Here is a 25,487-nt window from a genome sequence, read left to right as displayed (position 1 = left end):
ACAAATGCAGAAGTGTTTGTCCCACCTTGTATTTCGCTTGGACACTGGTTACCTTCCCCAGACTTAAAGAGCTCTGTGGCACTCAAAATCTCCACCAACAGAAGCTTGTCCAATAAAAGATACTGCCTCATCCAGCTGGCGTACCCAGGGGCAGCCTGTGCCTATAGGCAAACTTGGCAGCCGCCTACGGTGCCAAGTTAAATGGGGTGCCAAATTCCCTGCCACTTCCCCTTCCCCTTCCTGTAACGCCTGGCGTCGACCCTGGAGGAGGAGCGCGGCGGCTTCCCTGAGACACAGGAGGGGTGAGTCGGCCCCGGAGGAGGAGTGCTGCGAGTTGGCCCCAGGGGAGGCGGCACGCAGGGGTGGGAGTCGGACCCCGGGGGTTCCCCGTGCCACAGAGGAGGGGGGTCAGCCCCGGGGGAGGCATGCACTGGCTTCCCCTGCACCATGGGGTGGGGTGGGGTGGGTCGGCCCTGGGGGAGGCGGCGCGCGGGGGTTCCCTGTGCCATGGGAGGGGGAGGGTCTGCCCCAGGGAAGGTACATGCCGGCTTCCCCTGTGCCACAGCGGGTGGGGGGGGCAGCCCCGAGAGAGGCGTGTGCCGGCTTTCCTTTGGGGGGTGGAATCCTGGGAGGAGGCAGGTGCAGGGGATTCTCTTCCCCCCACTGGCACCCTGTTCCCTCTCCCTAGCCCCCCTGTCCCCAGCCACAGAACCAGGGCCAGCCCGAGCCATTTTGGTGCCCCAGACCCCAGGCATGCTGCGCCACCCCCGGGAAGCACAGCCCCGCCTCCAGGCACACAGCACATGCGTGGGCCCACCCCCGGGGACACGTGGCCCCGCCTCTAGGCACATGACGCATGTACGTGTCCACCCTCGGGGCGTGTGGGCGGACGCACGGCACATGCGTTGCCCAGTCGGCCTGGCCACTGCTGATAGTGCGCCGCCCGGGGTAGCCTGCGCCTGGCCATGCAGGGTCCTGCGGCTGAGGGGGGAAGGGCGCTGCTGGCCAGTGCTGCGGGGGTTAACATGGCCCCCACCCAGGCGGCCGCTGCAGCCCACCAGGAGCCGGGCACTCCCTGTAGGTTGGTGCCCTGAGCAGCTGCCCGGCTAGCCCACCCTTTAGTCCGGCCCTGCACAGAACTCCATCCCCAGCCCCCCTCTTCCCAGGGCTGTGGTGGTAATTTCAGTTAAAGCAGGATCGCGTAGTGGACTATTTTGGATTTGTAATAATAAAAATTATTACAATTAACATTTGTAATGCATTTTTATTTGAAATTGTACTGAAATATCGTCTAGCTGTCGTGTACAAATCGATTCTGAAAATTTTGTGTCTGTATTTTAATCTGATCTCAGAAACGTTGGTTGGATGGACAAACCGAATAATTATGCCTGTTTAAATAAATATGCTTAAAAAACATTAAATGGAAAAAAGGGGCAAAATATTTCCCAGTTTACCAAAAACCTCAGCCTAGATCTGCCCTTGGAGTTTGGGGGAAGGGGGGCGCCGATTGCATGGTTCGCCTAGGGCGCTAGTTGCTGGCAGCTAGTCTAGGGCCACCCCTGGGCCTACCTCACTATTGAAAGAAAACATTTCAGTGGTCCCAATTGAAGTTTTACAGACTTTTGATTTTGTGGGAAATTTTTGCCCTTTCGTTCCTATCTGGAAGTATTTTTGAAATATTGGAATTGTCCCTGGAATGGGGTTTTTGATTCCCAATCAGCTCTGGTATCAGAGGAGACTTTGAATCAGAGGGTCATTTCAAAATACTTGTAAGCAAAAGTGCTTTAACATGAGGGCTGTGTCTACACTGGGCCACTTATTCCGGAAAATCAGCCGCTTTTCCGGAATAAGCTGCGAGCTGTCTACAGTGGCCCTTGAATTTCCGGAAAAGCAACGATGCTCTACTGTACAAAATCAGCCGCTATTCCGGAAAAACTATTCTGCTCCCGCTCGGGCATAAGTCCTTATTCCGGAACACTGTTCCGGAAAAGGGCCAGTGTAGACAGCCCAGTAGTCTTTTCCGGAAAAAAGCCCCGATCGTGAAAATGGCGATCGGGGCTCTTTTCCGGAAAAGCACGTCTACATTGGCCACAGACGCTTTTCCGGGAAAAGGGCTTTTCCGGATAAGCAACCTGCCAATGTAGACGCTCCTTTTCCGGAAAAACTGAAAACGGAATAGTATTCCGTTTTAAGCATTTCCAGAAATTCATGCCAGTGTAGACACAGCCGAGCAGACAAAACATCATTTTTATCGGATCCTTGCAGTGATGCATTGGGCACATCCACTGACTTTTGCGCCTGGCCCAGAAGCAGGTGATGGCTTTCTGGTGTAGTTCTGTGAGGCAAGATGTTATAGATCATGATTCATTTACTTATCAACAGGTTCGCCAACAGGGGGAGGAAGGCAAAGGGGGCAACTACTTCAGGGCCTGGCATTTCTAAAGGGCCTGGGTCTCCGGCCACTGCCACTATTGCAGCAGCGGCAGCATCCGGAGTGCTGGGCCCTTTAAATTGCCTCTGGAGCACCACACACCACGTTGGGCAGCTCTAAGGCCTGGAGGGGTGTGGGGGGGCAGAGACAGCATGGTGCACTGCAGGCAGTGCTGAGGATAGCTGCCCCCAGCCCTGCCCCTTCCACCCGAGACCCCACCCCTTCCACCTAAGGCTCCACCCCTTCCAGGAGTTCAGAGCCAGCCCACCCAATCTTGCCCAGTTGCTCAGTGTGGCTGTTGGCTCCCCTGCTTGCCAGACCTCTTTGGCAGCAAGGTAGCCCCAATTTAATAGTTCTCTGAGTTTTCCAATCTTTTTTCTTCTTTGTTTTGCTAACTGTGCTGTTTTTTATATACAAATGTTGAAAGGGTTGGAACAGGCTAGCGAGGGCCGTAAGCCCAGAAGCAAACATACTCGGGCCGTATCAAAGTTCCACCACTTTTTAGCGTCTTGAAAGGGAAGGAATTGATTCCAGATTCTCAGGATGTGGCACGCTGCGTTTAAAGAAAGTGTGCATATTTATTATTTCAAGCCCATTCAATTACAACGGACTTGATTCCTTCCACCCCTGCCCCCACCACCCAATAATTTCCTTACAGGCTTCCCTAAAGGAGTGGTCTTCACAGCACAGGAATAGTCCAACTTCCTGCTTGGATAGTGTGACTAGATTGTTTTGTCCTCTGACTTTTTTCACAAATCTCCACTGCTGTGGTTGGAATCATGAACATTTAATCCCCTGCTTGGCTGATGCCAAAGTCGGAAATCCTAGGCAGAATCCAGTGAGTATGATCTTGATGTTAGTTTCATAGAGAGATAAGATGGGTAGGTAATTTCTTCTTTGGACCAAATTCTCTTGGTGAGAGAGACAAACTTTCAAACGTACAGAGCTCATTTTCTCTTTAGCCTTAGTGACTTGAGTTTTCCTGCCTCACTTGAGAGCAGATTCATTTAATTGCCAGATATTTACAACAAGTCCCCCTTGTCTGAGCACAGGACTGACAGCCAGGATTTTGAGTTTTAACGTTGGCTCCTTCTATGACCTATCGCAAGTCACTTAAGCTCTATAAAATGAGGATAGCAACAGCTATTTACCTACTCATTGGAGTAGCCTGAGGATTAATTACCTGAAACACTGTGTGTGTGTGTTCAGTATTGCTCGTGAAGGGGATGATGTGTAGTAACCACCCAATAGCAGTTAGTTCTTCCTAAAATTGTGCACTTTTTGGCTCATAGAATGAGCCCTTTGATTTCATTCATGAGTTTAAAAAGTTGTTCTTGAATTCAGTTCTTAGGGGGGTACTAGAACCTGTGTGGGTGGGCGCATTCATTAGCAGAAAGAGAGGATGTTTTACTGTACTGCTCTTCACTAGGATCTGAGCTGGGAGACCACCAACATGATTTAATTCGGTGGAATTTCCAGCCGTCTGACCAGAGGATTCCACTGGTCTGGTTTGGATTTAGATCAAGGGCCCAAAAATAAAAGAGCATTAAATCATTAATTTACATGTGATTAAATGCCGTTCACCTCCTTCGGCAGCTACATTGCACTTTGTGGTTAGGCATGTGAGGTGAGAAACATCTCTCCCTCTTCATTTGCTATATATATATATGTCTATAATATATATGCGCACGCACGCGCTGGGCCTGACTCTCTTCTGACCTACATTGGCTTTCTGCGAATTTAACTCCACTGCCTTCCATGGAGTGGGTCCAGGAGAGAGCAGCGTCAGCCCCACGGTGAATATACATGCACAGTATGAACACTGTGTCTGTGTGTTCTGATCCTTTCTAGAGGCCATCATGTACCTCGGTAAATAAACAGAAAAACATCAGCTCACGTCGAAAGGAATTTATGCCACACAGAAAGTTTACAGTAGTGATGAGACCATGGGGGCAGATCCTCCCTTGGAGCCAAGTGATGCTAGATGCCAGAGAGGAGTGGGGCCATTATACAGATGGTCACCGCTCCCTGATTCTGCAAGCCCATCTGAGGTAGAGCAGCCTATGTTCTGCTCTACTTCTGGATGCTGAGGATCAGTATAGCACAGTGGGACTTCTCCTCTCTCCTGCACCGTCCCCTACATGTGTGCCAGGAGCAGCTGGCCACACAAATCAGCTCCAACTTGAGTCCTCCCCTCTGCCAGCCATTTCTTATGAGAATCTGTCTCTTTAGAGAAGCCCAAAGGAGCTGAATCATCATTGTAAATCGGCTCTAATGCTGGATGCCTCATGGAATTTACCTTCAAATCCAGGGGGGGCTGACACCTTGCCCGGGGGCTCAAGGAAGCTGTGGGAGGATTTGGCTCTATGCCCCTGGAAGGGCTGGAGCGTCGGGCAGAAGAGGCAAGGCCACAGGCATCCAACCCTCAGCACTGCCCGGACCATGTCACTGGACCCTCCCCTTAGCCTTCCTAACCACACTGCAGCACTTTGGTAGCCATTTAAAGGACTCGAGGCTCCTGGCCACTACCGCTGATCTCCAGACCCTGAAACAATTGCTCCCTTTTCCACCCCGTCCTTCAGCTGAAATCAGTAGAGTCTATAAAAATGACGTAACACAGACTAGCTATGTATAAACAGAAGAGAGTTCCAATACCTATCGTACGTACAGACCATGCATAAAAGATGAAGAACGATATGTCCCATATATTCTTTTGGGACACCTGGGTCCCCGTTATTTTTTTTTATACACACACAATACATGGTGGTGACAGCAATAAAGTAAATCATGGAGCAATGGGATAAATATAATCTGGCAAATGGTTCTGCAATTTATTATGAACCTTTGTCCCCTCTCGCCCGTGCTCTGCACCCTGAGGACTTGGCCCTGTGCTCTCTGAAATCAGTGACAAATCTCCTACTGACTTGACTGGTGCAAGATCCAGGCGTAAGGGACTGGAGAGTGGTGACATGGCCCGGGGACTGATTTCAGGCACCCCAGCTCCATGTCTGAGGCAGGAGGAGGGCTCAGGGCTGGCTGGCTCTTATCATGGCCCAGCTCCAGCTTCTGGCCTGGCTGGGGGCAGGTGTTGGGAAGAGAAGAAACAGGGAGTGGGGGCTCAGGCCTGGGGGAGGGGAGTTTAGAGAGAACAGGGCTGCCCCCTGTGTCCTGCTTTTGTCTTTTGAAAAGTTGATCACCTGGTAGACATTTTTTTTTTAAACAAAGGCATTATTTCCGCTATGAGCTTGCGTATTCCTCCAAGTCCTGCTGCTGCCTCAGCTGAGAGGCTTTGTTCTCTGTCCCAGCCGAGCACCCTTGCTCACACACAGGAGCAGAAGAGCAGCTGGAACAGGATTAGAACAATCTGGTGGCAGTGGTCCCTAATTTGCATTATTATTTAAAATTCAGTTTTAAGCATCACTACCTCTGGTGACTCCTTCCCTTCCCTGTTGGCCCTTGTTATGCACAGTACCACACCTATGGTGGCCTCCTTTTAGGACTGTGAGATTGTAACAGGCGCTGTGGGTCTCATTTTGATCTCATTAACGGCTTTCACACTGGCATAACTCCATTGACTTTAGTGTAGTCAAAATCAAGTCTGCTATATAGTTGTCATAGACATGGCTTTGTGGGAAATTATGGCCCCGATTCAGGAAATTTTACTTAAATACATGTCTACGTTTAAGTACCTGGGTAGCCCCATTGACTCCAGGAGGATTACTTACAGCCTGAAATTTAGCCACACACTTTATTGCCTTCCTGAATATGTTGTTACAAGGCAGAATGTCTAATGACATAGAATTCCGTGACATAATCCTGCTCTCTTAGAAGTCACTTTGCACAATTCCTATTTTGATTTCAATGGGAGCAGGAATAGGTCATCATAATTTTTTTCCCAAAAAACATTTTTGGCTGAAACACTGATGCAAATTGTGTTCATAAAAGAACTGGGGTGGGAAGGGATTAATAAAACATGTCTGGGAACAGTGTTGCCATTCTAATGATTTTATCGGGACTTACAATATTTGGTGTTTTCCTGAAAAAATGCCACTCGTGGAGGAAAGTGCTTATATGAGAATCCCAGATTTTAGTTTTTGTTAACAATACATTTCTAGTCCTCCTGGTTGCAGAGAAAGGCTTGGTATGAGCTGCAAAGTCTCAAAAATAAAGAGGCAAAGGAAACAAACACCACATTTTCAGTTATAATTTTGGGTATCTGATGCATGATTTTTGAATGCTAGGAGTTACCATTCCTGAAAATATTAGAAGACAACAAAATTTAAGCCTTAGATTTTCAAAGCCAGCAAAGAAATGTACACACCATAAAGCACATAAGAACGGCCATCCTGAGTTATACCTATGGTCTATCTAGTCCAGTATCCTGTCTTCTGACAGTGGCCAAAGCCAGGTGCTTGAGAGGGAATGAACAGCATAGGTAATCTAAGTAATAAATTACAGCATAGGTAATCTCTGCTATCCACGTCTGGCAATCAGAGGCCAGAGACTTTCAGAGCCCTGGATTGCATCCCTGGTCATCTTGGCAAATAGTCATTGATGGACCTATCCTACATGAATATATCTAATTTGTTTTTGAACCCCATTGTAATTTTGGTCTTCACAGCATCTGCTGGCAATGAGTTCCATATGTCAACTGTATGATGTGTGAAGAAATACTTCTTTTTTGTTTTAAAACTCCTACCTGTTAATTTAACTGGGTGGCCCCAGGCTCTTACATTGTGCAAAGGAGCAAATAATACTTCCTTATTCACTTTCTCCACCCAGTCACAATTGTAGCTATCTCTATCATATTCCCTTTTAGTTGTCTCTTTTCCAAGCTGAGAAGTCCCTGTCTTTTTAGTACCTCGTCATGCAGAAGCTGTTCCAAGCCCTTAATCATTTTTGTTGATCTTCTCTGTATCTTTTCCAATTCTAATATAACTTTTTTGAGATGGGTGACCAGAACTATATTCAGTATTCAATGTGTGGACATACCATCGATTTATATAGTGGCATTATGGTATTTTCTCTTACTATATCACTTTCTTTACGGTTCCTAACATTCTGCTTGCTTTTTTTTTTGACTGCTGCTGCACATCGAGTGGATGTTTTCCGAGAACTATCCATAATGACTCCAAGAGCTCTTTATTGAGTGATGACAGCTAATTTAGAACCCATCATTACATCTGTGAAGCTAGGATTATGTTTTCAAATGTGCATTACTTTGCACTTATGACATTCAGTTTCATCTGCTATTTTATTGCCTAGTTACCTAGTTTTGTGAGATCCTTTTGTAACTCTTTACAGTCTGCCTTAGACTTAACAATCTCCAGTAATTTTTTATTGTTTGCAAATTTTGCAACACTGGTCCAAGTACAGATGTCTGAGGGAAACCAGTATTTACCTCTCTCCATTCTGAAAACTAACCATTTATTTCTACCCTTTGTCTTCTGTGTTTTAACCAGTTACTGAGCTATGAGAGGACCTTCCCTCTTATCCGATGACTGTTTATTTTGCTTAAGAGCCGTTGGTGAGGGACCTTGTCAAAGACTTTTTGAATGTCCCAGTTACACTACATCCACTGGATCACCCTTGTCCACGTGTTTGTTGACACCCACAATGACTTCTGGTAGATATATGAAGCATGATTTCCCCACACAAAAAGCTGTGTTGACATATCGTATTCATCTATATGTCTGATAATTCTATTCTTAACTGTAGTTTCAACCAATTTGCTTGACATTGAAATGAGGCTTACCAGCCTGTAGTTGCCAGGATAGCCTCTAGACTAGAGCCTTTTTTAAAAAATGATGTCACATTAGCTATCCTCCAGTCATCTCATACTGAAGCTGATTTAAATGCTAGGTTACAGACTAGAATTAGTAGTTCTGCAATTTCAGATTTGCATTTCTTCAGAACTCTTGAGTGAATACCATCTTGTCTTAGTGACTTATTACTGTTTAATTTATCAGTTTGGTCTAAAACCTCCTCTACTGATACCTGGGATAGTTGCACAGATTAGTCACCCAAAAATAATGGCGTTGGTTTGGGAATCTCCCTCACATCCTCTCCAGTGAAGACCTATGTAAAGAATTAATTTAGTTTTTTTGCAATGGCATTATCTTTCTGCAGTGCTTCCTCAGCACCCCGCTGTTTATTTGGCAGGCTTCCTGCTTTTGATGTATTTTTTTAAAAAAATTTGTTTTATTTTTGAGTCTTTGGCTAGTTACTCTTCAAATTCTTTTTAGGCCTGCCTAATTATACACATTTACCTTGGGTTTGCCAGATTGTATGCTCCTTTCTATTTTTCTCTGCAGGATTTAATTTCCAAAGATGGTGTTTTGTCTTTAGTCACCTTCTAGGCATGGTGGCAGGTCCTGCCAAAGAGTTTGCGGGGCCCAAGGCAGCACACTGACCGTATCTGTGCTGCATGGCTGGGTGGCTCCCAGCCAGGGGAGTGAGTGAGCATCCAGGCAGGTACCAGGCAGCGTGGGGCCCTGAAGGCACGGGGCCTAAGCCAACCAACTTGCTCACCTTGCCCTAAAGCCAGGCCTGCATGGTGGCACTTTCTGGTCATCTTGCCATCTTTTAAAATTTGGGATATACATTTTATTTCACCTCCCTTATGGTGTTTTTAAAAGATCTTCCATGCAGCTTGCAGGTATTTCACATCTGTGACTGTACCTTTTTAATTGCTGTTTAACTAATGCCCTCATTTTTGTGTCATTCCCCTTTCTGAAGTTAAAGGCTACTGTGGCATGTTCCCAGTGCCTTCATTTAAATTTCTCCTAGGAGAGATAAGGCATCTAGACTGATGTGTCTTACTTATATTATAGTTACATGGTGCCAGTAGACTTTACAGGCACTCTAAAAAGTGGTCATTGCCTTGAAAGCTTAAAGTCTAAATACAATACAATGTCTAGGCCCGATTCTTCTCCTTTCATCTTCCATTGCCACCATCCCTGCAGGTCAGGAGTAAATATGAACTCCACAGAGTTACATTAGTGTAGCAATTGCAAGAGAAGAATTAGGCGCTTGTATATCTATGTGGACCTAATATTATTCTGAATGTATTCGTATAGTAGTAATCATTTCTGCTGTCAATTACTCTGTTGGTGGAGTAACTTGGTTTAAGTCAGTGGTGTACATCTGGATTTATACTGGTGTAAATGAGAGCAGAATTTGCCCATTGTATGCATGGCAGAAAGAGAAACCTATATGCGAAGCATAGGAAGAGCAGTTTTCTGTGCTTAAATACTAGAACACAAGGGGTCCCCACAGCTCTGCGACTGAAAGTTATCTATGCACTTTAACTCGTTTTCCCCAGTATATTTCTGCAGTTAGTGCCTCTTCTTTGCTTCCAGAAACATCTCTTGTTTGTTGTTTGATAAGCAAACAACACAGAATAGTCTGAGTAAACACACATCAGACTAAATAGGGATGCTGAAGTAAAAAATCTTGCAATGAATAAATTCTGTGGTTTTAATATATTCAGGGCCTCTTTCTTCTTTCCCTACACAGAGGCAAATCAGGAGTCACTCCACTGAAATAAATGTACTATGTATTAAACTAGTGTCAATGAGGTCAGAATCAGGCCCTTTGAGAAGTGCTCCTAGAATGGGATGCATCTGTATTTCCCTGCAGAGATGTTTTGTAAAATACAAGTTAGTAGTTGTTTTACCTGGAGCCTCTATAGAACAGGGGCTTTACATTTTGCCATCACCTGGACTTAAAACAAACCCTTGGAAATGAACCCTTTTCAACCCATTTTAACTGCTTTCCAAGTCCCGTTTCCTCTGTTCAAAACAAGCCCTACAACTATTTGATTAAGTGTGTTTTACACCTCCACTGTGATCCAGAGTAAGGACACGTAAAACATCTGAGCTAGGAATAAACTTGAATCTTCAGACCCAAACCAGAGCTAAATCAAATGTGAAGCTTTAAGGAGGCTTGGAAAAGTATTCATCCCATCTTTCTTTTCAAAGAGTTTCAAATGCATCAGTGTCACCTGGTTTTATCGAGGAATAAAACCACAATACCGCGATACAGCCTGTTTTTGTTGTATTTTGCAGCCTGGCTGAAACTAGGAAATTTCACAAGGGAGTTAAGTATTCCCAGAATTCCAAGTTCAGATTCATTGAAATAAGTTTCAAAGAAGCATCCACATTTTTTATCTTTCTCAACCCAAGCCCTTCATGCCTGGCTCCTTACTGCTCCTGACAGCACAGACCCTGATAGTAGAGTCCCCTAGCTCCCCAGATGAAAGTCCAGTTGGAGGATACATCTATGGGGGCTCAGCACAGCTGACAAAGTGGACAGTGGTCTGTCTTAGGCACTGATATGCCCCCAGTATTGGAGCAGCTCATGGCCTGTCATGTATTTTGTCCTACAATACACCTGTATGGTAGGGCAGTGCTGTTTATCCTCATTCTACAGACAGGCAACTGAGGAACTTGCTCAAGGTCACACAGAAAAGCTTGCAGAAGAGCTGGAAACTGAACACAGTCTCTTAAGACTCAGCTGAGTACCCTCACCACTAGACCCTCCTTCTCCTCACTAAGGTCATTATGGGCGGTGAAGTTTCTGCTCCTTCCTTCCATACTGTGCACCAGCTGGGCTGCTCTCCTGTGTTCAAAATGGATACAGTTCTGCCACAGTGGCTTCAAGCCTTTGGTGAATACCGGTGGCTGTATCAACCTCTTTGGTATTGGATTGTGGAATGAGCAGCAACCTAACAATGTAGGGTAACATTTTCAACAGTGCCCAAGTGAGTTAGGCCAATTGACTTTTAATGAGACATAGCCATAGGTGCCTCAAACACTTTTGAAAAATGGAACATAGGCTCCTAAATCACATGGGTGCTTTTCAAAAATTATACCTTATCTTCTTATGTTCTTCTGTACCTTAAACATAATTGGCTTCATTAGGCAGTGGAAACGGGAGGTCGAAACTTGTACTGAGGAGAGAGAAAGTGCCTAGAAGAGAGAGCTCAGGAAAAGGGAAGAGCATAGAAGAGAGAGGGGAAAAAAAGAGACTTTACACTAAGAATATGCCTGTATGTGATTGCAGCTTGTGGAGACATAGCCAAGCCAGCTTTGTTCTAGCTCTCTTGGGTACCTAAGCAATGACGCCATGCAGGGGGACCGACAGCCATGGCAGGCCACTGGGCCAGGTAGTGGGGGCAGCTCTGCACTCTTGGAAGGGGCAAGGCCTTGGCTGCAAGGGGTGGAGCCGAGGGCAGCCAGCCGTCCGTGCCACAGCCACCCCTATCCTTAGAGCTATGTGGAACATACGGAGCGTTGCTCCAGCAGTGATTTACAGGGCTTGGGGTTCGGCTGCCACCACTGCTGCAGTAGCCAGGCCCGTAGGCATTTGCCCCCTTTGCCCTCCCCGCCCCTGTTGGGGGGCAGAAAGCACAGCAGCATGACGTCCAGAGTCCACTAGCCACTCAAGTACTTAGCCAGCATTCCAGGCAGACTTGTCCAGCCCCTGCTGCCACAGTTGCCTTGTTCCAGTACCCAAGCTAGCTAGATGAAAGTATCTCCGATATGTCAGCATAAGTTGCAGTCACACCACAATGTAGATATATCCTCAGAAGCAAAGCAGATCAGGGTAAAATGCCTAACCCAGAATCAGCATAAATTGCAGGCATTATTACAGATGCATAGAAATGATAGGAAGTAAGAAAAGAAACTTTTTTTTAAGTGGTAGGGGAAAATATCTTCTGTGTATTACAGCAAAGGGCACATTGCAGTCTTAGTACGTCCATTTATTAAAGGGACACTTTGTCCAGTTAAATTCTATAATACACAGCTTGAGCCTATTTGGAAGAGTGGGTAGAAGAGGAGTAGGTGATATGGATCCCTGGTCTTTAATTAGACTGTTTGATTAGTAGAATTATATTATTTTCTTGCATTAAATTGCTGGTTCTAAGTTGTTTTTCCTCTCCTACCAGAAAACAGTATTGGGTCTCTTCTAATATCAAACGCCATGAATCTGGAAGTGATCAAGGAAGGTGGTTTATTTTCTTAAAGGAAAAATAAATCTCAGGTTGTTTGTATGAGACTGCGAATATTTATGTGCTGTTCCCCTTCTTCCCTCATTGCATATTTCATCAAGTTCATTTGCGTGTGTTATGGGATAAATCTTAATGGGTGGGGGGGATCGAAAAAAGCAGTAAAAAGAAAAAGTATCAGTCAGCGAGTCAGGGTAGCTGCAGCAAGCAAAATTCATTCCGTACACAGATCACAGTTTGTTAAACTCACTTGGGCTTGACAATTAAGGAACCTGCAGTTCTGCAGGGGTCATTCTGGGGTGGATTCACATGACCAATGCAAAGGAATTCATGTTGTTTTGTTTTGACAAGTTAGAAGCTCTGTTGTCACTCTAGTTTCAGTGGCTCTTCCTCATAGAAAGAACCCCATTCATTGTACCCTTTAGGTCTTGATACCTTACATTGTAATAAATACTAATTAGTCAGATCCATACCAACTCATCTCAGAACCAGTGTAGATCGGTACTTAAACTCTTTGCCTGCTTGTCCCAGCCTCAAGAGCCCTCTTATCAGTGTTATGAAACACCCTCACAATAATGCAAAATTATTTATCTATTCATTTGTGAAATCTCTGTTATCAAGTATACAAAAGATCCAGATTTTCCTCTGGCTTTTTCCTGTGCATAGCTGAAGCAAATCAGTGGAACTGCTGTGGATTTATATGAGTGTAACGGAGACTAGAGATGGTAATGAACAAAATAGCATGAAAACTGAATTTCAGCAGTTCAGTTAAAAAAACAGGAAAACCTCAAATTTAGATTGAAGGATAGAAGCTGAGCAGGCTCACCGTAGCCTTTCCGAAGAAGGGCCCCATGAGTTGGAGGTGCGAAGGGTGCAGAATCTCTGTTTTCTATTAATCTTCAGAATGGTACGTATGCAATAAACAGTCTACCAAGGCTACAGCAGCAGTATTACGGAATAACTGATGTTATTCTGAAATAATAAAAAACGTGTCTACATCACAAGCCATTATTTCACAATAATGTCGAGCTGGAGGACTTCTTACTGTGACTCATTTTACAAGGAATAAGGGAAGTCGAAGAAAGAGTGCTCTTCCTTTGACTTCCTGCTGTGGAGACAGTGCCAACAGCCGATTAAGCTATTTCGACTTAAGCTACGCAGTTGACATAGTTCAAGTTTGCGTAGCTTAATTCGACTTTTGCCCTGCTGTGTAGACCTACCCTAAGAGATTTCTGTAGCCCTTTTGCTTTCTAATAATTAGGGAGCCAGTGCTTTTGTTCAGATAAAATTCCCAGAATCAGATGATGTTCTGAACTTAATGCACCTTTTGGGGGCTTTTTACTCCTTTCCCACTCCCTTTTGTGCTGTCCTTCTAGACTAGATATTTACCTGCCTTCCTACTGGCCATGTGAGAGCCCCTCACAAACTCTACTGTGTTTATCCTCATAGAATCCCTGAGAGGCATGGGAGTGCTATCATTTACACATAAGAAATGATGGGGAACAGAGACTACTCGATTTGCCCAAGGTCACACAAGAAGCTTGGGGGAAAGCTGAGACTTGAATTCAGATCAGCCCAAGTGCTAGATTAGCGCCTAGACCCCCCAGTTATCTCCTTCCTTCCTTCCAACTACATGATCTACTGCCTTGCTCTTTTTCCTCTCCCAGATGAATCAACTATTTGACTGAACTTCCAGGTTGGACCCCCCCCCCCAATCATTCCCCGTCTGTCACCAACTCCCTCCTTCCTTCCTTCCTGTTGATCACCCTTGTGCTCCTAGAGTCCTATGAGTCATTCGAATGCATTGCAGCTTCCTCAGCGTAGGCATGACCCAGATTACGCTGCAGGCTTCTGATGCCAGGATGCACAAGTATGGATACACCAACCAGTCAAGACTTAATGCTAAGACTGCAAAGAGTGCGTACTCAGTTTTGTGTGAACAAATGGTGGAAAGAGGCATCTGGGGCTTCATGAGGAGGGAATCGACTACTTGGCTGACCCTTATCAAGTTTTGGATTTGGTCAGTTTGAACCAATTCTCATTTTTTCCGAACGTTTGTCCTATCTCTAGTTAATTTCCACTTTCCTCCACCCTGATTTAAATAATAAAAAGATATGGAAAAGATCTAGAATGTTTGCATTTTTATGGCCTGTCAGGAGATCAGACTAGCTGGTTATAATGAACCCTTCTGGCTTGAAAATCCATGGATAAAATCCCCTCTTTTCCTGCCTCATTGAAGTCAATGGCAAAACTCACATTCACTTCAGTGTGGCTGGGATTTCACTCTCAGAATCCATCTGTGCATCTTTGTTGTGTAATCATTTCCCTGCAGATTTTCTTCTTGCATTATATTCTCCGGTGTTGTGTCCAGTCTTGTGTTTCAACACATCAGAATTCCTCCATATACCTTTGAAGAATTTTAAAGAATTTTTTTCCTTGGAAACTTGAATAAATGAGCCACATTCTTTTTTCCGTTAAAATAGTGAAACTATGGAGTAAATTTGTTGATATTGTGGAGTTACTCTTGATTGATGCCACAGTATCTGATAGCAGAACTTTGCCAACTACAGTTAACTTTTGTTACAATCTTTATAATTCTGTGCATGTCAAGATTTGTTAATCTCATTCAATAGCGAGTAATTTTATCCTGCAAACAGGATATCATTGTAAGTTTGGTATCATCAGCTAAACTGAACCTCGCCCTGTGGATTTGGCAGATAGTAATTAAATGTTCTGTGGTTCCTCTAAGGTCATAAAGTGTTATTTCTCTGGCTTGCATGGGCTGTTAGACAAAGTTGGGCAAAACTATGAGGGGGTGGGACGGGAAAATTTCAAAAGAGGGTGTGAAATTTTTGCTGATCTCTTTGTGTGTGATTGGCTGGATGAGGTACCATTCAGTGATAACTCAGTCTTTTTAACATGCTAGCAAAAGCTCTGCTTTTTTCTGCATCTGGCATTCTGGTTCCAACTGGCTGTGCATAACAAGAGTGCCCCACCCAGACACTCCATCTGGGGAGCTCAGCTCTTAAAGTTATAGACGCTAGTACCATAGATCAGTGGTGCACAACCTTTTTTCCGGTGTGACCCCCGGGAAAATTTTGATTGAGGAAAAAAAAAAGTGTGGCCCCTTTAAATGTTGCTCCGTTCACCTGCCGCTCCCTCCCCCCACTGGTGGCCAGCCTGGTGCGGTGACCATCCCGGAAGACAGCCAAAGGGGTTTCAACCCACGGGTTGCGCGCCGCTGCATATATGACACTGCAGGAGCACAAGTGGAGTAAAATGTTCTTGGCTGAGCAGAAGACCCTGGGAAACGAAGGAGGTAGTATCACCATGTATTTTATACCTGACCTCTGATCAGGAGAATTTAGAAACTGAATCCTAGAATTTAGAAGCTTAAATAGGTCAGTCTTGGGGTAGGCTCTGTGATCCCCAGTGCAGCATTGTCCATCCAAACGATCAGGCCTGCCAACTGCAATTCCAGGTCCTAGGGCAGAATAATCAGTGGGCCTCTGTGCACTCAGAAGCTGGGCCTACCTAGATGCTGACCTTCTGACATTTGCGGGAGGGGAGGGGTGTTTCTGCTTTTGCACTGGCAAGTGCCCAGAGAGCTGCCAGCTGTGCTGCCGGGCGAGCTCTGCCAGCAGGGCCAGGGCTTCCACATGCTCACCGGCTAGGATTGCCAACTGTCTACTTGCGCAAACCCTAAGAGCTTTGCCCCGCCCCTGCTCTGCCTCTTCCCTGCGGTGACACCCCTGTTCTACCCACCTCCAAGGTCCCATCCAGGCTCATTCCAGCCTCCCTCTCTCCATTACTCACTCTCACCCACCTTCATTCACTTTCACCAGGCTGGCACAGGGGGGTTGGGTGCAAGAGGGGGCAGAGGCTCTCGGGGGGAGTTTGGGTATAGGAGAGGGTGCAAAGTGGGGGTTCTGGGTGGGAGTTTGGGTGTAGAAGAGGGTGCAGGGTATGGGTTTTGGGAGGGAGTTTGGGTGTAGGAGAGGGTGCAGGGTATGGGCTCTGGGGGGAGTTTGGGTGTAGGAGAGGGTGCAGGGTATGGGCTCTGGGGGGAGTTTGGGTGTAGAAGAGGGTGCAGGGTATGGGTTTTGGGAGGGAGTTTGGGTGTAGGAGAGGGTGCAGGGTATGGGCTCTGGGGGGAGTTTGGGTGTAGAAGAGGGTGCAGGGTATGGGTTTTGGGAGGGAGTTTGGGTGTAGGAGAGGGTGCAGGGTATGGGCTCTGGGGGGGAGTTTGGGTGTAGGAGAGGATGCAAGGTGGGGGTTTTGGGTGGGAGTTTGGGTGTAAAAGAGGGTGCAAGGTGGGGGTTCTGGGTGGGAGTTTGGGTGTAGGAGAGGGTGCAAGGTGGGGGTTCTGGGTGGGAGTTTGGGTGTAGGAGAAGGTGCAGGGTATGGGCTTTGGGAGGGAGTTTGGGTGTGGGATGTGGGCTCTGGGCTGGGGCAGAGTGTTGGGGTTCAGGAAGAGTTGTGTGGTGTGAGAGTAAATCTGGGTACAGGAGGACAGGTGGGGCACAGGCTCTGAGAGAGAGTTTGCGTTTAAAGTGCAGGCTGTACACTGGGGCAGGGGATTAGGTACAGGAAGGGAGTGCAGGATGTGCACTCTGGGAGGGAGTTTGGGTGTGGGGTGCAGGCTCTAGTCAGGGACAAGGGGCTAAGTGGTAGGAGGGGACAGGAAGTTGTCCCTCACCATAGGTAGTTCCCAAAAGTGATCGACATCTCTCTGGCAATGGCTCCTAGACAGGTGGCCCGGGGACTCTGTATGTCACTGCCCACAGGTACTGCCCCCACAGCTCTCTTTGGTGCAGTTTCCAGACAAGGGAACCTGTGGAGTCGGTGCGCCAGGTAGGGTCAGTGCATGGGGACATGCCCCCTTGAGGCATGCCAGCCACTTCCAGGAAGAGCGCAGAATGAGAGCGGGTTGACAAATCTGTGTTAGTCCTGCTGCCCTGGCAGGGCCATCCTGACTCATATGCAGAACATGCTCATGTGTGGAGCATCTGAAAATTTGGGGCACCACTGGGTCTTAATGTTCACCCACCTCTTCCTATCCCTGTTCTCCGGCTCTGCTTTCTCTAAAGAGGGTATAGTTAGCTTAAAAGTGGAAAAGCCTGCCAGGCCTGTTAGCAGACCCCGAACCTGTGAAAGCCATTCAAGTGGCAGTGAAGCCATTTAACAGGCATTTGCCAACCCCAGATAGATACCATCGGTTCCTTAATTAGTGTGTTAGTCAACTGGGCCTTACTTTAAAATTGGCTTTAAAACTATTTCATTAGCGTGATGCTGAAGATTATTAAATCACATCTCTAAATATCAGTCACCGCCTCCCCTCACCCTGGCTGTCGGGGCATAGTGGCACCATTTTAATAGTATAGGTTGGACCTCTTCGGTCCAGCCCCCTCGGGACCTGAGCAGTCCCGTAGGAGGAAATTTACTGCACCAGAGGAGGTCCCCCGCTACCGGATCCCCAGACCTCCCCGCTGTTGACCCCAGCTGGCCCCCATGCCAGGCTGCTGTGGCCCTGGCAGCCTGGACTGTCCCTGCTCCAGCCCTAGCCCCACTGTCAGGGGTGCTGCATCCCTAGCCCTGGCCCCACTACTGTGGCTGCCACGACTGCCACGAACCTGGCCCTGCTACTGGCGCTGCCGTGGCCCTTGCTGTGGTATTGGGGCTCTAGTGCCGGTCTCAGCCCCGCCAGGCTACGAGCTGCCAGCTCTCTTGCCACTGGGGCTCCCAGCCAGGACTGGCTGGTCCAGGAACACCTGTGGTCCTTCCAGACCATGGATGTTGCTGGATGAAGGAGTTCCGGTTTGGGGAGGTCCAACCTGTACTGCATAGGGCTCCGAACATTAAATACTAAGGATGTCCTTGTGCCCCAGGCCGTTTTAAATTGCTTGGGCCTTTGAGCAATTGCCCCCTTTGCTGCCCTGGAGATAATTTATCTTGGTTGACCCAGGTTTCCTTACTTGCCCTGTTCACCATGGGAATGGATTCCATTCACAAAGGTATCAGCACCCGGGAACTGGTTTCTGGATTTGAATTGGAGTTCTCAGACCTGGTGGTCAGGAGTAACCTTTCCAAATGTAATTAAGTGAATTTGGATCCGAAGTCCCTGAGGAGCTTTTGAAAATGTTAACCTAGGTCTTTATGATGGACTGTCCATTCTCTTAATCAGTTTGGGGTGGGGGCAGTTCTTTCCTATTGGAATAACAGATCTGCCTTGATAGTCCACCCATCAGTTGCCACAATTTACACAACACCTCACGGTCACAATTCTCGTGCCTCAGGATATGTATTGCTCCTCCATGGATTTCAGTGGGAAATCCTGAGACCCTGCAGGGCCCAACTACAGAGCGCAGATTGAGTTGTGCCCATTCCTGTGGTTATTCTACTGGGAAAATGGCTTCTAAGTATGAAGAAGTTAAAGAGCTCCGGAGAATTTACATACATGTTATTTTCCCACTCTCAACAACAGGCATCACTCCAGCCATTGTTTCTGAGAGAGCCTTAAGACACATTGATGTAGTGATAGCAGCAAGAGAAATGAATGAGTTCCAGAAAAGAGCTCCATTAAAAACACCTTACCTCTGCCCTGTCTTTAGAAACACACCTATCTGACTCTCTAGTCTAGCTCACAAAGCACTTAATGCATTTTCCCAGTGTTGCGCAATACCTTCTTCTCATATTGGAAATATAAAACAGATGATCTAGCAAAACCAAAGATTTTATTGGGTTGTCAGGGGATACGGGAAAATGCTCATTGTTGAGCCAATTTTTAAAGATCCAAGTGAACTAAATTGAGTTAAATCAGAGTAATTCAATTCCATTGTCTCCAAATGAGTTCGCTACAAAAGAACATTTTCTGGTGCTGACCAGGAGAAAGAAAATGTTCTGTTCAGCAGGTGTAATGGGTCAAAACTAAAAGAGATTGCTAAATATTTCCTTTGTTGCTGCATGAGGGTATATTAAACGGCATGTACTTATTACCTTTCGATACGAGCTGTGTAGCAGAACACAGCTGCAGGCGATTACAGATAATCATGCCAGAGTCTGACAGTAGAATGTCAGTGTCAAAATTAAATTTGGGAGCTGATTAAATAAGGGATGGCAACACTTTTGTTTTATAGATGGCAGTACTTCAGTCATTTTAGAGTCTTTGCTTTCAGACATGAAATTCTAACCCTTCCTACCATGTTTGCTGGGGATGGAAGGGTTCAGATGGGATTCTAGTCATTTCTCAGTTTGAACAATAAGGCCATGATGACTCTCCACTATGTCAGAGTGTGGCAAGAACAGAGAAATGATGTGGTTCCTTGATCCATGGCCTGCCGACCTCAGTGGAAGTGAGAGCAACAGGCAGCCTACTTTAATTTCCACCCCTGGCATAAGGGCCATAAAGGATGGTAAGCCAGTGGAGGATCGTGCATAGTGATGCTCTCTTTCCCCTCCCACCCATGATCTTGAAACACAAGATGAGTTTAAAGGCCCAGTCCTGCAAAGACTTATGCACATTCATAACTTCACTCCTAGGCTATGTCTACATTTGAGTTGGGAGGGGTGATTCCCAGCTTGCATAGAATGACCCACTAGCTAAGAATAGCAGTGTAGCTGGAGTGTAGCTGCTCCCCTATGCTCCTGTAATTCACATACCTGGGTGTGATTCACTGTCCCATGAGGTGGTACTTAGACCACTTACAGTGAGAGAAAATGAGTTTGCTCTACAGCCTCAGCTGAGCGCTAGCTGACTTTTAGCTCAAGCTGTAGAGGCTCATGCACCGAGCTCCAGAGGTCCCAGGTTTGAGGCTACCTGTTGGTGTTACACTACCCAGGCTCTGTTGCTATTTTTAGTGTGCTAGCTCAAGCAGAGCTAGGGCAGGTATGTCTGCAGCAGATGGGAATCAGACCTCCCAGCACAACTGTAGACATAAGCATGGAGTAAAGTGGCTCACAGGTATAAAACTTTTCAGGATCAGGCCTAAAAGCGTCATGCTTCAAGGGCAGAGTCACAGTGGGGGTTCCAGTCCTTTTCTTCCATAGGGCCATATTGTTCTTTTGTACATTACACATTATTAATTACCGATATTACCTTAGTGCCTAGGGATGGACCAGAACCCCCATTTTGCTAGGTGCTGTACAACCCCAGAAAAAAAAGATGCTCCTTCTTCTGGAGAGCTTTCAACCCGAATAATAACTTGCAAATTCTGCTCCGTCACCTGGGGCAAATACACTGGTTTTGATGGGTGAATAAAATACTAGAAATTTGTTCATTCGCATAATGGCAAAGTGTAGAGACAGAGATCTTGAACCTGGGCTGATGTTTTTGCAGGAAAATTTGGCACCGTGTTTATATGCTGTGCCATAACAACATAAGAACGGCCATACTGGGTCAGATCAAAGGTCCATCTAGCCCAGTACCCTGTCTGCCGACAGTGGCCAATACCAGCTGCCCCAGAGGGAGTGAATGGAACAGGGAATCATCAAGTGATCCCTCCCCTGTCACTCATTCCCAGCTTCTGACAAACAGAGGCTAGGGACACCATAACTGCCCATCCTAGCTGTTTATGGGTGTATCCTCCATGGAAGGATGTCATCATTTTGAGGGCAGAACTCCCATTAGAGTCAACAGGAATTTGTTGTGTGTGGAAGAGCTGACTGCGGCATTTAGCCTTTAATAAGTCTTAAAGCAAAAGGCCCAAGTTCTCCAACCCCTTTGAAATTGATTAGAAGGAGAACTCGGCCCAATTTTAATTCTGAAATTGGAAGGGGTTTGAAACAAGTGTTGGGGTTTGGAAGGGGTTTGAACAGCACAAGTGTGTGGGTGGCATTACATTTAATTATGGCCAAACGGCTTTCATCACAATCCCATTGAACATGTCACTGTAGCACTATGGTTGGCATCTTCTGAGACATTCCTGCCACCTTAAATTAATTTACACGAAAGAAGAAATGAGCGTGAAGTATTGAGCCATGTTTGACATTGATTGCAACACTGTGGAGCTACAATAGGGCTATTATAATTGGGGAGCTCACATTTATCCACACTCTTATTTGCATGTTCAATAATAACAGTGTGATAGGGTACAGGGGCTTTGCTCAATCTATGTGTACATGGCCATTCACCACATATTGTCTAGAGTGGTTCTATGTGCCTGGAGATCCAATGGCAGTAGACCAAGATCGTAGTCTAGGATCAGTGCAGTGAAGGGACATTACAACTACGCCTCTTTTCCTCCTTCCAGGGTCCCTTTTGGTTGCTATACTGGTAGGAGAGAGGGGCTGTACATCAAATCCACCCATGTAGCTCTGTCCTGGGACAATCCTCATGCAACTACTTTAAAGAGAGATTCCATTGGGGTTATAGCACAAACAGCCCACAGCAAAGCATCTCGCCTTAGCGTCAGAGGGATGGGCACTGCCAGTGTTGAGAGTGTTTCTAAGCTTTTCTTTCTTCCTGACTTCATGTTTATTTATGTCTTGACAAAGGCCTCGAGAGAGGTTTGACCAAGGCTTTAAAGAAGCTGGACAACTACCTGAACACGCCTCTGCCTGAAGAGATCGATGCAAACAGCACTGAAGAGGAGAAAGTCTCTAAACGCAAGTTTCTGGATGGGGATGAGCTGACACTTGCGGATTGCAACCTGCTGCCCAAACTTCATGTTGTTAAGGTAAAAGGCCACATCTGATGGACAAGCAACTCTGGGTTGAGAATACAGTGCCCAGATCAGTAAACCTGAGTTGTCACAGCTGCTCTATCTGCCAGTCTCTGCTTTTCTATACGAAAGAGCCTGGTCTATACACAGGGGCTACGTATAGACTGGCATGATTTTCCGCAAATGCTATTAACGGAAAAGTTTTCCGTTAAAAGGATATTCGGAACAGAGCGTCTAGATTGGCACGGACGCTTTTCCGCAAAAGCACTTTTTGCGGAAAAGCGTCCATGCCAATCTAGACGCACTTTTCCGCAAAAAAGCCCCAATCGCCATTTTCGCCATTGGGGCTTTTTTGCGGAAAACAAATCTGGGCTGTCTACACTGGCCCTTTTGCACAAAAGTTTTGCGCAAAAGGACTTTTGCCCGAATGGGAGCAGCATAGTATTTCCGCAAGAACACTGACGATCTTACATGAGATCGTCAGTGCTTTTGCGGAAATTCAAGCGGCCAGTGTAGACAGCTGGCAAGTTTTTCCAGAAAAGTGGCTGATTTTCCGGAAAAACTGGCCAGTCCAGATACAGCCAGTGGCTGTGTCTACACTGGCGCGATCTTGTGCAAAAGTGGCCGCTCTTGCGCAAAAACTTGCTGCCTGTCTACACTGGCTGCGTGTTCTTGCGCACGTAAACTGACGTTCTAATGTATGAAATCAGGGCTTCTTGCACCAGAACTCTGACGCTCCCACTCAGGAATAAGCCCTTTTATGCAACTGTTCGTGGACAAGAGGCCAGTGTAGACAGGCAACATGAATTTCTTGCGCAAAAAAGCCCTATGGTTAAAATGGCCATCAGAGCTTTCTTGCACAAGAGAGCATCTACACTGGCATGGATGCTCTTGCGCAAAAGCACATCTCTTGTGCAAAGGCACATGCCAGTGTAGACACTCTCTTTTGGAAGAGTTTTTGAACAAGAACTTTTCTGCAAAAGAGTTCTTGCTCAAGAAGCTGCCAGTGTAGGCGTAGCCAAGTAAGTTTCCAAGATCTTGGCCAAAAGGGCAAAGAAAATGAAACAAGGTCTAAAGAGAGGTGATAGAGTGAGCATTAGGGAACCCCACTAATCTCCAGTGCATCATGAGATGGGAAGAATAGGCTGGTGTATTGCATGGTCTTGCCTAGTGTGACCAGGCCAGAGAGCTGCTACAGAGTAAGGAAAAATCAGCCCCAGAAGGGTAAAAGGCCTGCTAATTAGAGGGGGATGGTCACAGCACAATTAGGAACAGCTGGAAGGGAGCTGACTTGGGCAGATTGGGGCCAGCTGACTCTACTTCAGACCTGCCAGAGGCCTTTAAAAGCCTCCCCAGTTAGAGAGTGGTGGGAAGAGATCCAGGAATACTGAGGTAAAGAACCAGAAGTTAGGGTGTTTGTGATATCAGGGGAAGGGAGTTCTAGAAGAAGTAGCTGGGCTCCCTACCTGAGCAGCTAGCTGCAAGCCTGATCTCTGGCAAAGGGGAAAAGGCTGCTGGCCCAAACACTGGCCATGGAAAGAAGGGCCCGTGCCACATTAGCTAGCCAGAGACTCCATTTTTCACTAGTCTGGGTCAACAAGCACTGGGTGTTTGGCTCTGTGTGAGGCGTGTCACAGCAATGAATATACAAAGTAGGGGAAGGGCTAGGGTTATGAATGAAGGACCTAGTGGCTGGGGAAAGAGGAAGGGCTTGAGGCTTCTATAGAAACAACTTTCTTCTTTGCCTAGTGTCTGGGTTTGCAGGGAGGACAGAGTAGAAACTTGTGCTACCTGGACCTTTTGGGAACACACCAGTGTGTCTCACAGCTTGTACTGCACAGGCCAGTTGGCTTTTAATTTGGATGATTTACAAATGTGTCTTTAATCTGTGGTGTTTGTGGTGCTCTGGTGCTATGTTTCCTTTTTCTTTCTTTGAGTTGGTAGTGGAACACACCTGGCTCTCTGAACTAAACCACACCTCTCCTTGGACTGCTAGTTTATTAGCGCCCCTATCCCCCTCATGCTGCACTCCCAGCTGCCACCTCCCCCCCACCATGTTGGCTTTATAAAATAGGGCTGTATAAGCTTGTGGTGTCCCTTAATCAGAAGTGTATCTTTAAAGCTAGCCACCGCAACAGCTGCCAACCCTTGACATCCAGATTTGTTCTTCCTGCCAGATCATTTTTATAAATGAGTTTTGTTTTATGCAGACTGCTGGGGGTATTTCCATCATCAGGCAGCACCGCGTACGTGTGAAAATAATGCTTAATACTTCGGGTATGTCTGCACTACAACTCAACAGCTGCAGCTGGCCTTTGTGGGGCTCAGGCTAAGGGGCTGTTTGGCTGAGGTGGAGCCTGCACTCTAGAACGCAGGGAGCTGGTAGGGTCACAGAGCTTGGGATCCAGCTTAGCCTGTACGTTTACACCACAACTAAACAGCCCTGCAAGCCTGAGTCAGCCAGCATGGGCCAGCAGTGGGTATCTAATTATAGTGTAGACATACTTTTAATGGAGGGGGTGATAGACTTGCCAAGCCCCAGGACAAGTAGGGGCAGCTCTACACTCCTGGAAGGGGCAGGGCTGGGGCAGCCAGCCCTCAGTGCTGCCTGGAGCATACCACGCTGTACCCCCCGGCTTCCAAGGCAGCCCTCCGAGTTACAAAGTGTGCAGCGGTTTAAAGAGCTTGGGGCCCAGTGGTTGGGAGCCCCTGGTCCCTTTGAATTGCCAGGCCCCAGGACTGTTCCCCCTTCTTTGTCCCCCTCCCTCTCTGTCCCCGGGCCTGCTCTTAATGCTTTCTCCATAGATCATAAAGCACCATAAGTGTGCTAAGTGTCCCTTGCCTCATTTTATATGGATGGGGAAACAGAAACAGAGCTTTAAGTGACTTGTCCAATGTCACACAGCGAGTCAGTGGCAGACCTATGATTGGAACCCTGGGTCACCTAACTCTCCATTTTTACCCTCTACTGCCATTCCCACCCACGTATAACCTACAAAGTGTGATGCAGCTGGTATTTTGCATAGTAAAGTTAAAAGATGAAAGCTAGCTTGTGATTCAGAAGCAGAATTGTCTCTGGTATAGTGCAGAGGATGTACCTAATTCTCTCTCCTAAGTGCTATATTTATTCAGTTGATCAGATTACATGTTTCTTCAGAATAAAAAACAGTACCTGGTAGACATTGGCAAGCCAGGAACTAGAAAGTGGAGCCAAGTCATGCATCTATCTTGGCTCCATGAGTCAAAACATAAGCTAAGCCACGGTGAGCTGACTGTACACATATAAAAAGAGAATACAGAATGTGATGCGTAAGTCACTTACACAGGTCATGTGATAGTATTACTGGTTTGGCACTTTCTTTGGCTCATCTTCTCTCCTGGAGGC

The 25,487-nt window shown here is 46.6% G+C and overlaps 1 protein-coding gene across 2 annotated transcripts in view; it reads left to right on the top strand.

The window, feature by feature from the left end:
- Positions 1 to 25,487, top strand: part of CLIC5 (CLIC family member 5) — a 111,960-nt gene that overhangs the window by 82,026 nt on the left and 4,447 nt on the right. For both annotated transcript variants that reach the window (XM_006120668.5, XM_006120670.5), the window contains exon 5: positions 21,936 to 22,117. In XM_006120668.5, coding sequence (XP_006120730.1) covers positions 21,936 to 22,117 — 182 coding nt within the window. The remainder of the gene's footprint in view (positions 1 to 21,935; positions 22,118 to 25,487) is intronic.

Source organism: Pelodiscus sinensis, chromosome 3 (assembly GCF_052426305.1).
Source record: "Pelodiscus sinensis isolate ZL-2025 chromosome 3, ASM5242630v1, whole genome shotgun sequence".
Classification (NCBI taxonomy): Eukaryota; Metazoa; Chordata; order Testudines; family Trionychidae; genus Pelodiscus; species Pelodiscus sinensis.
The sequence above is the reverse complement of the archived record's forward strand: the minus strand, read 5'-3'. Positions and strand labels throughout refer to the sequence as shown.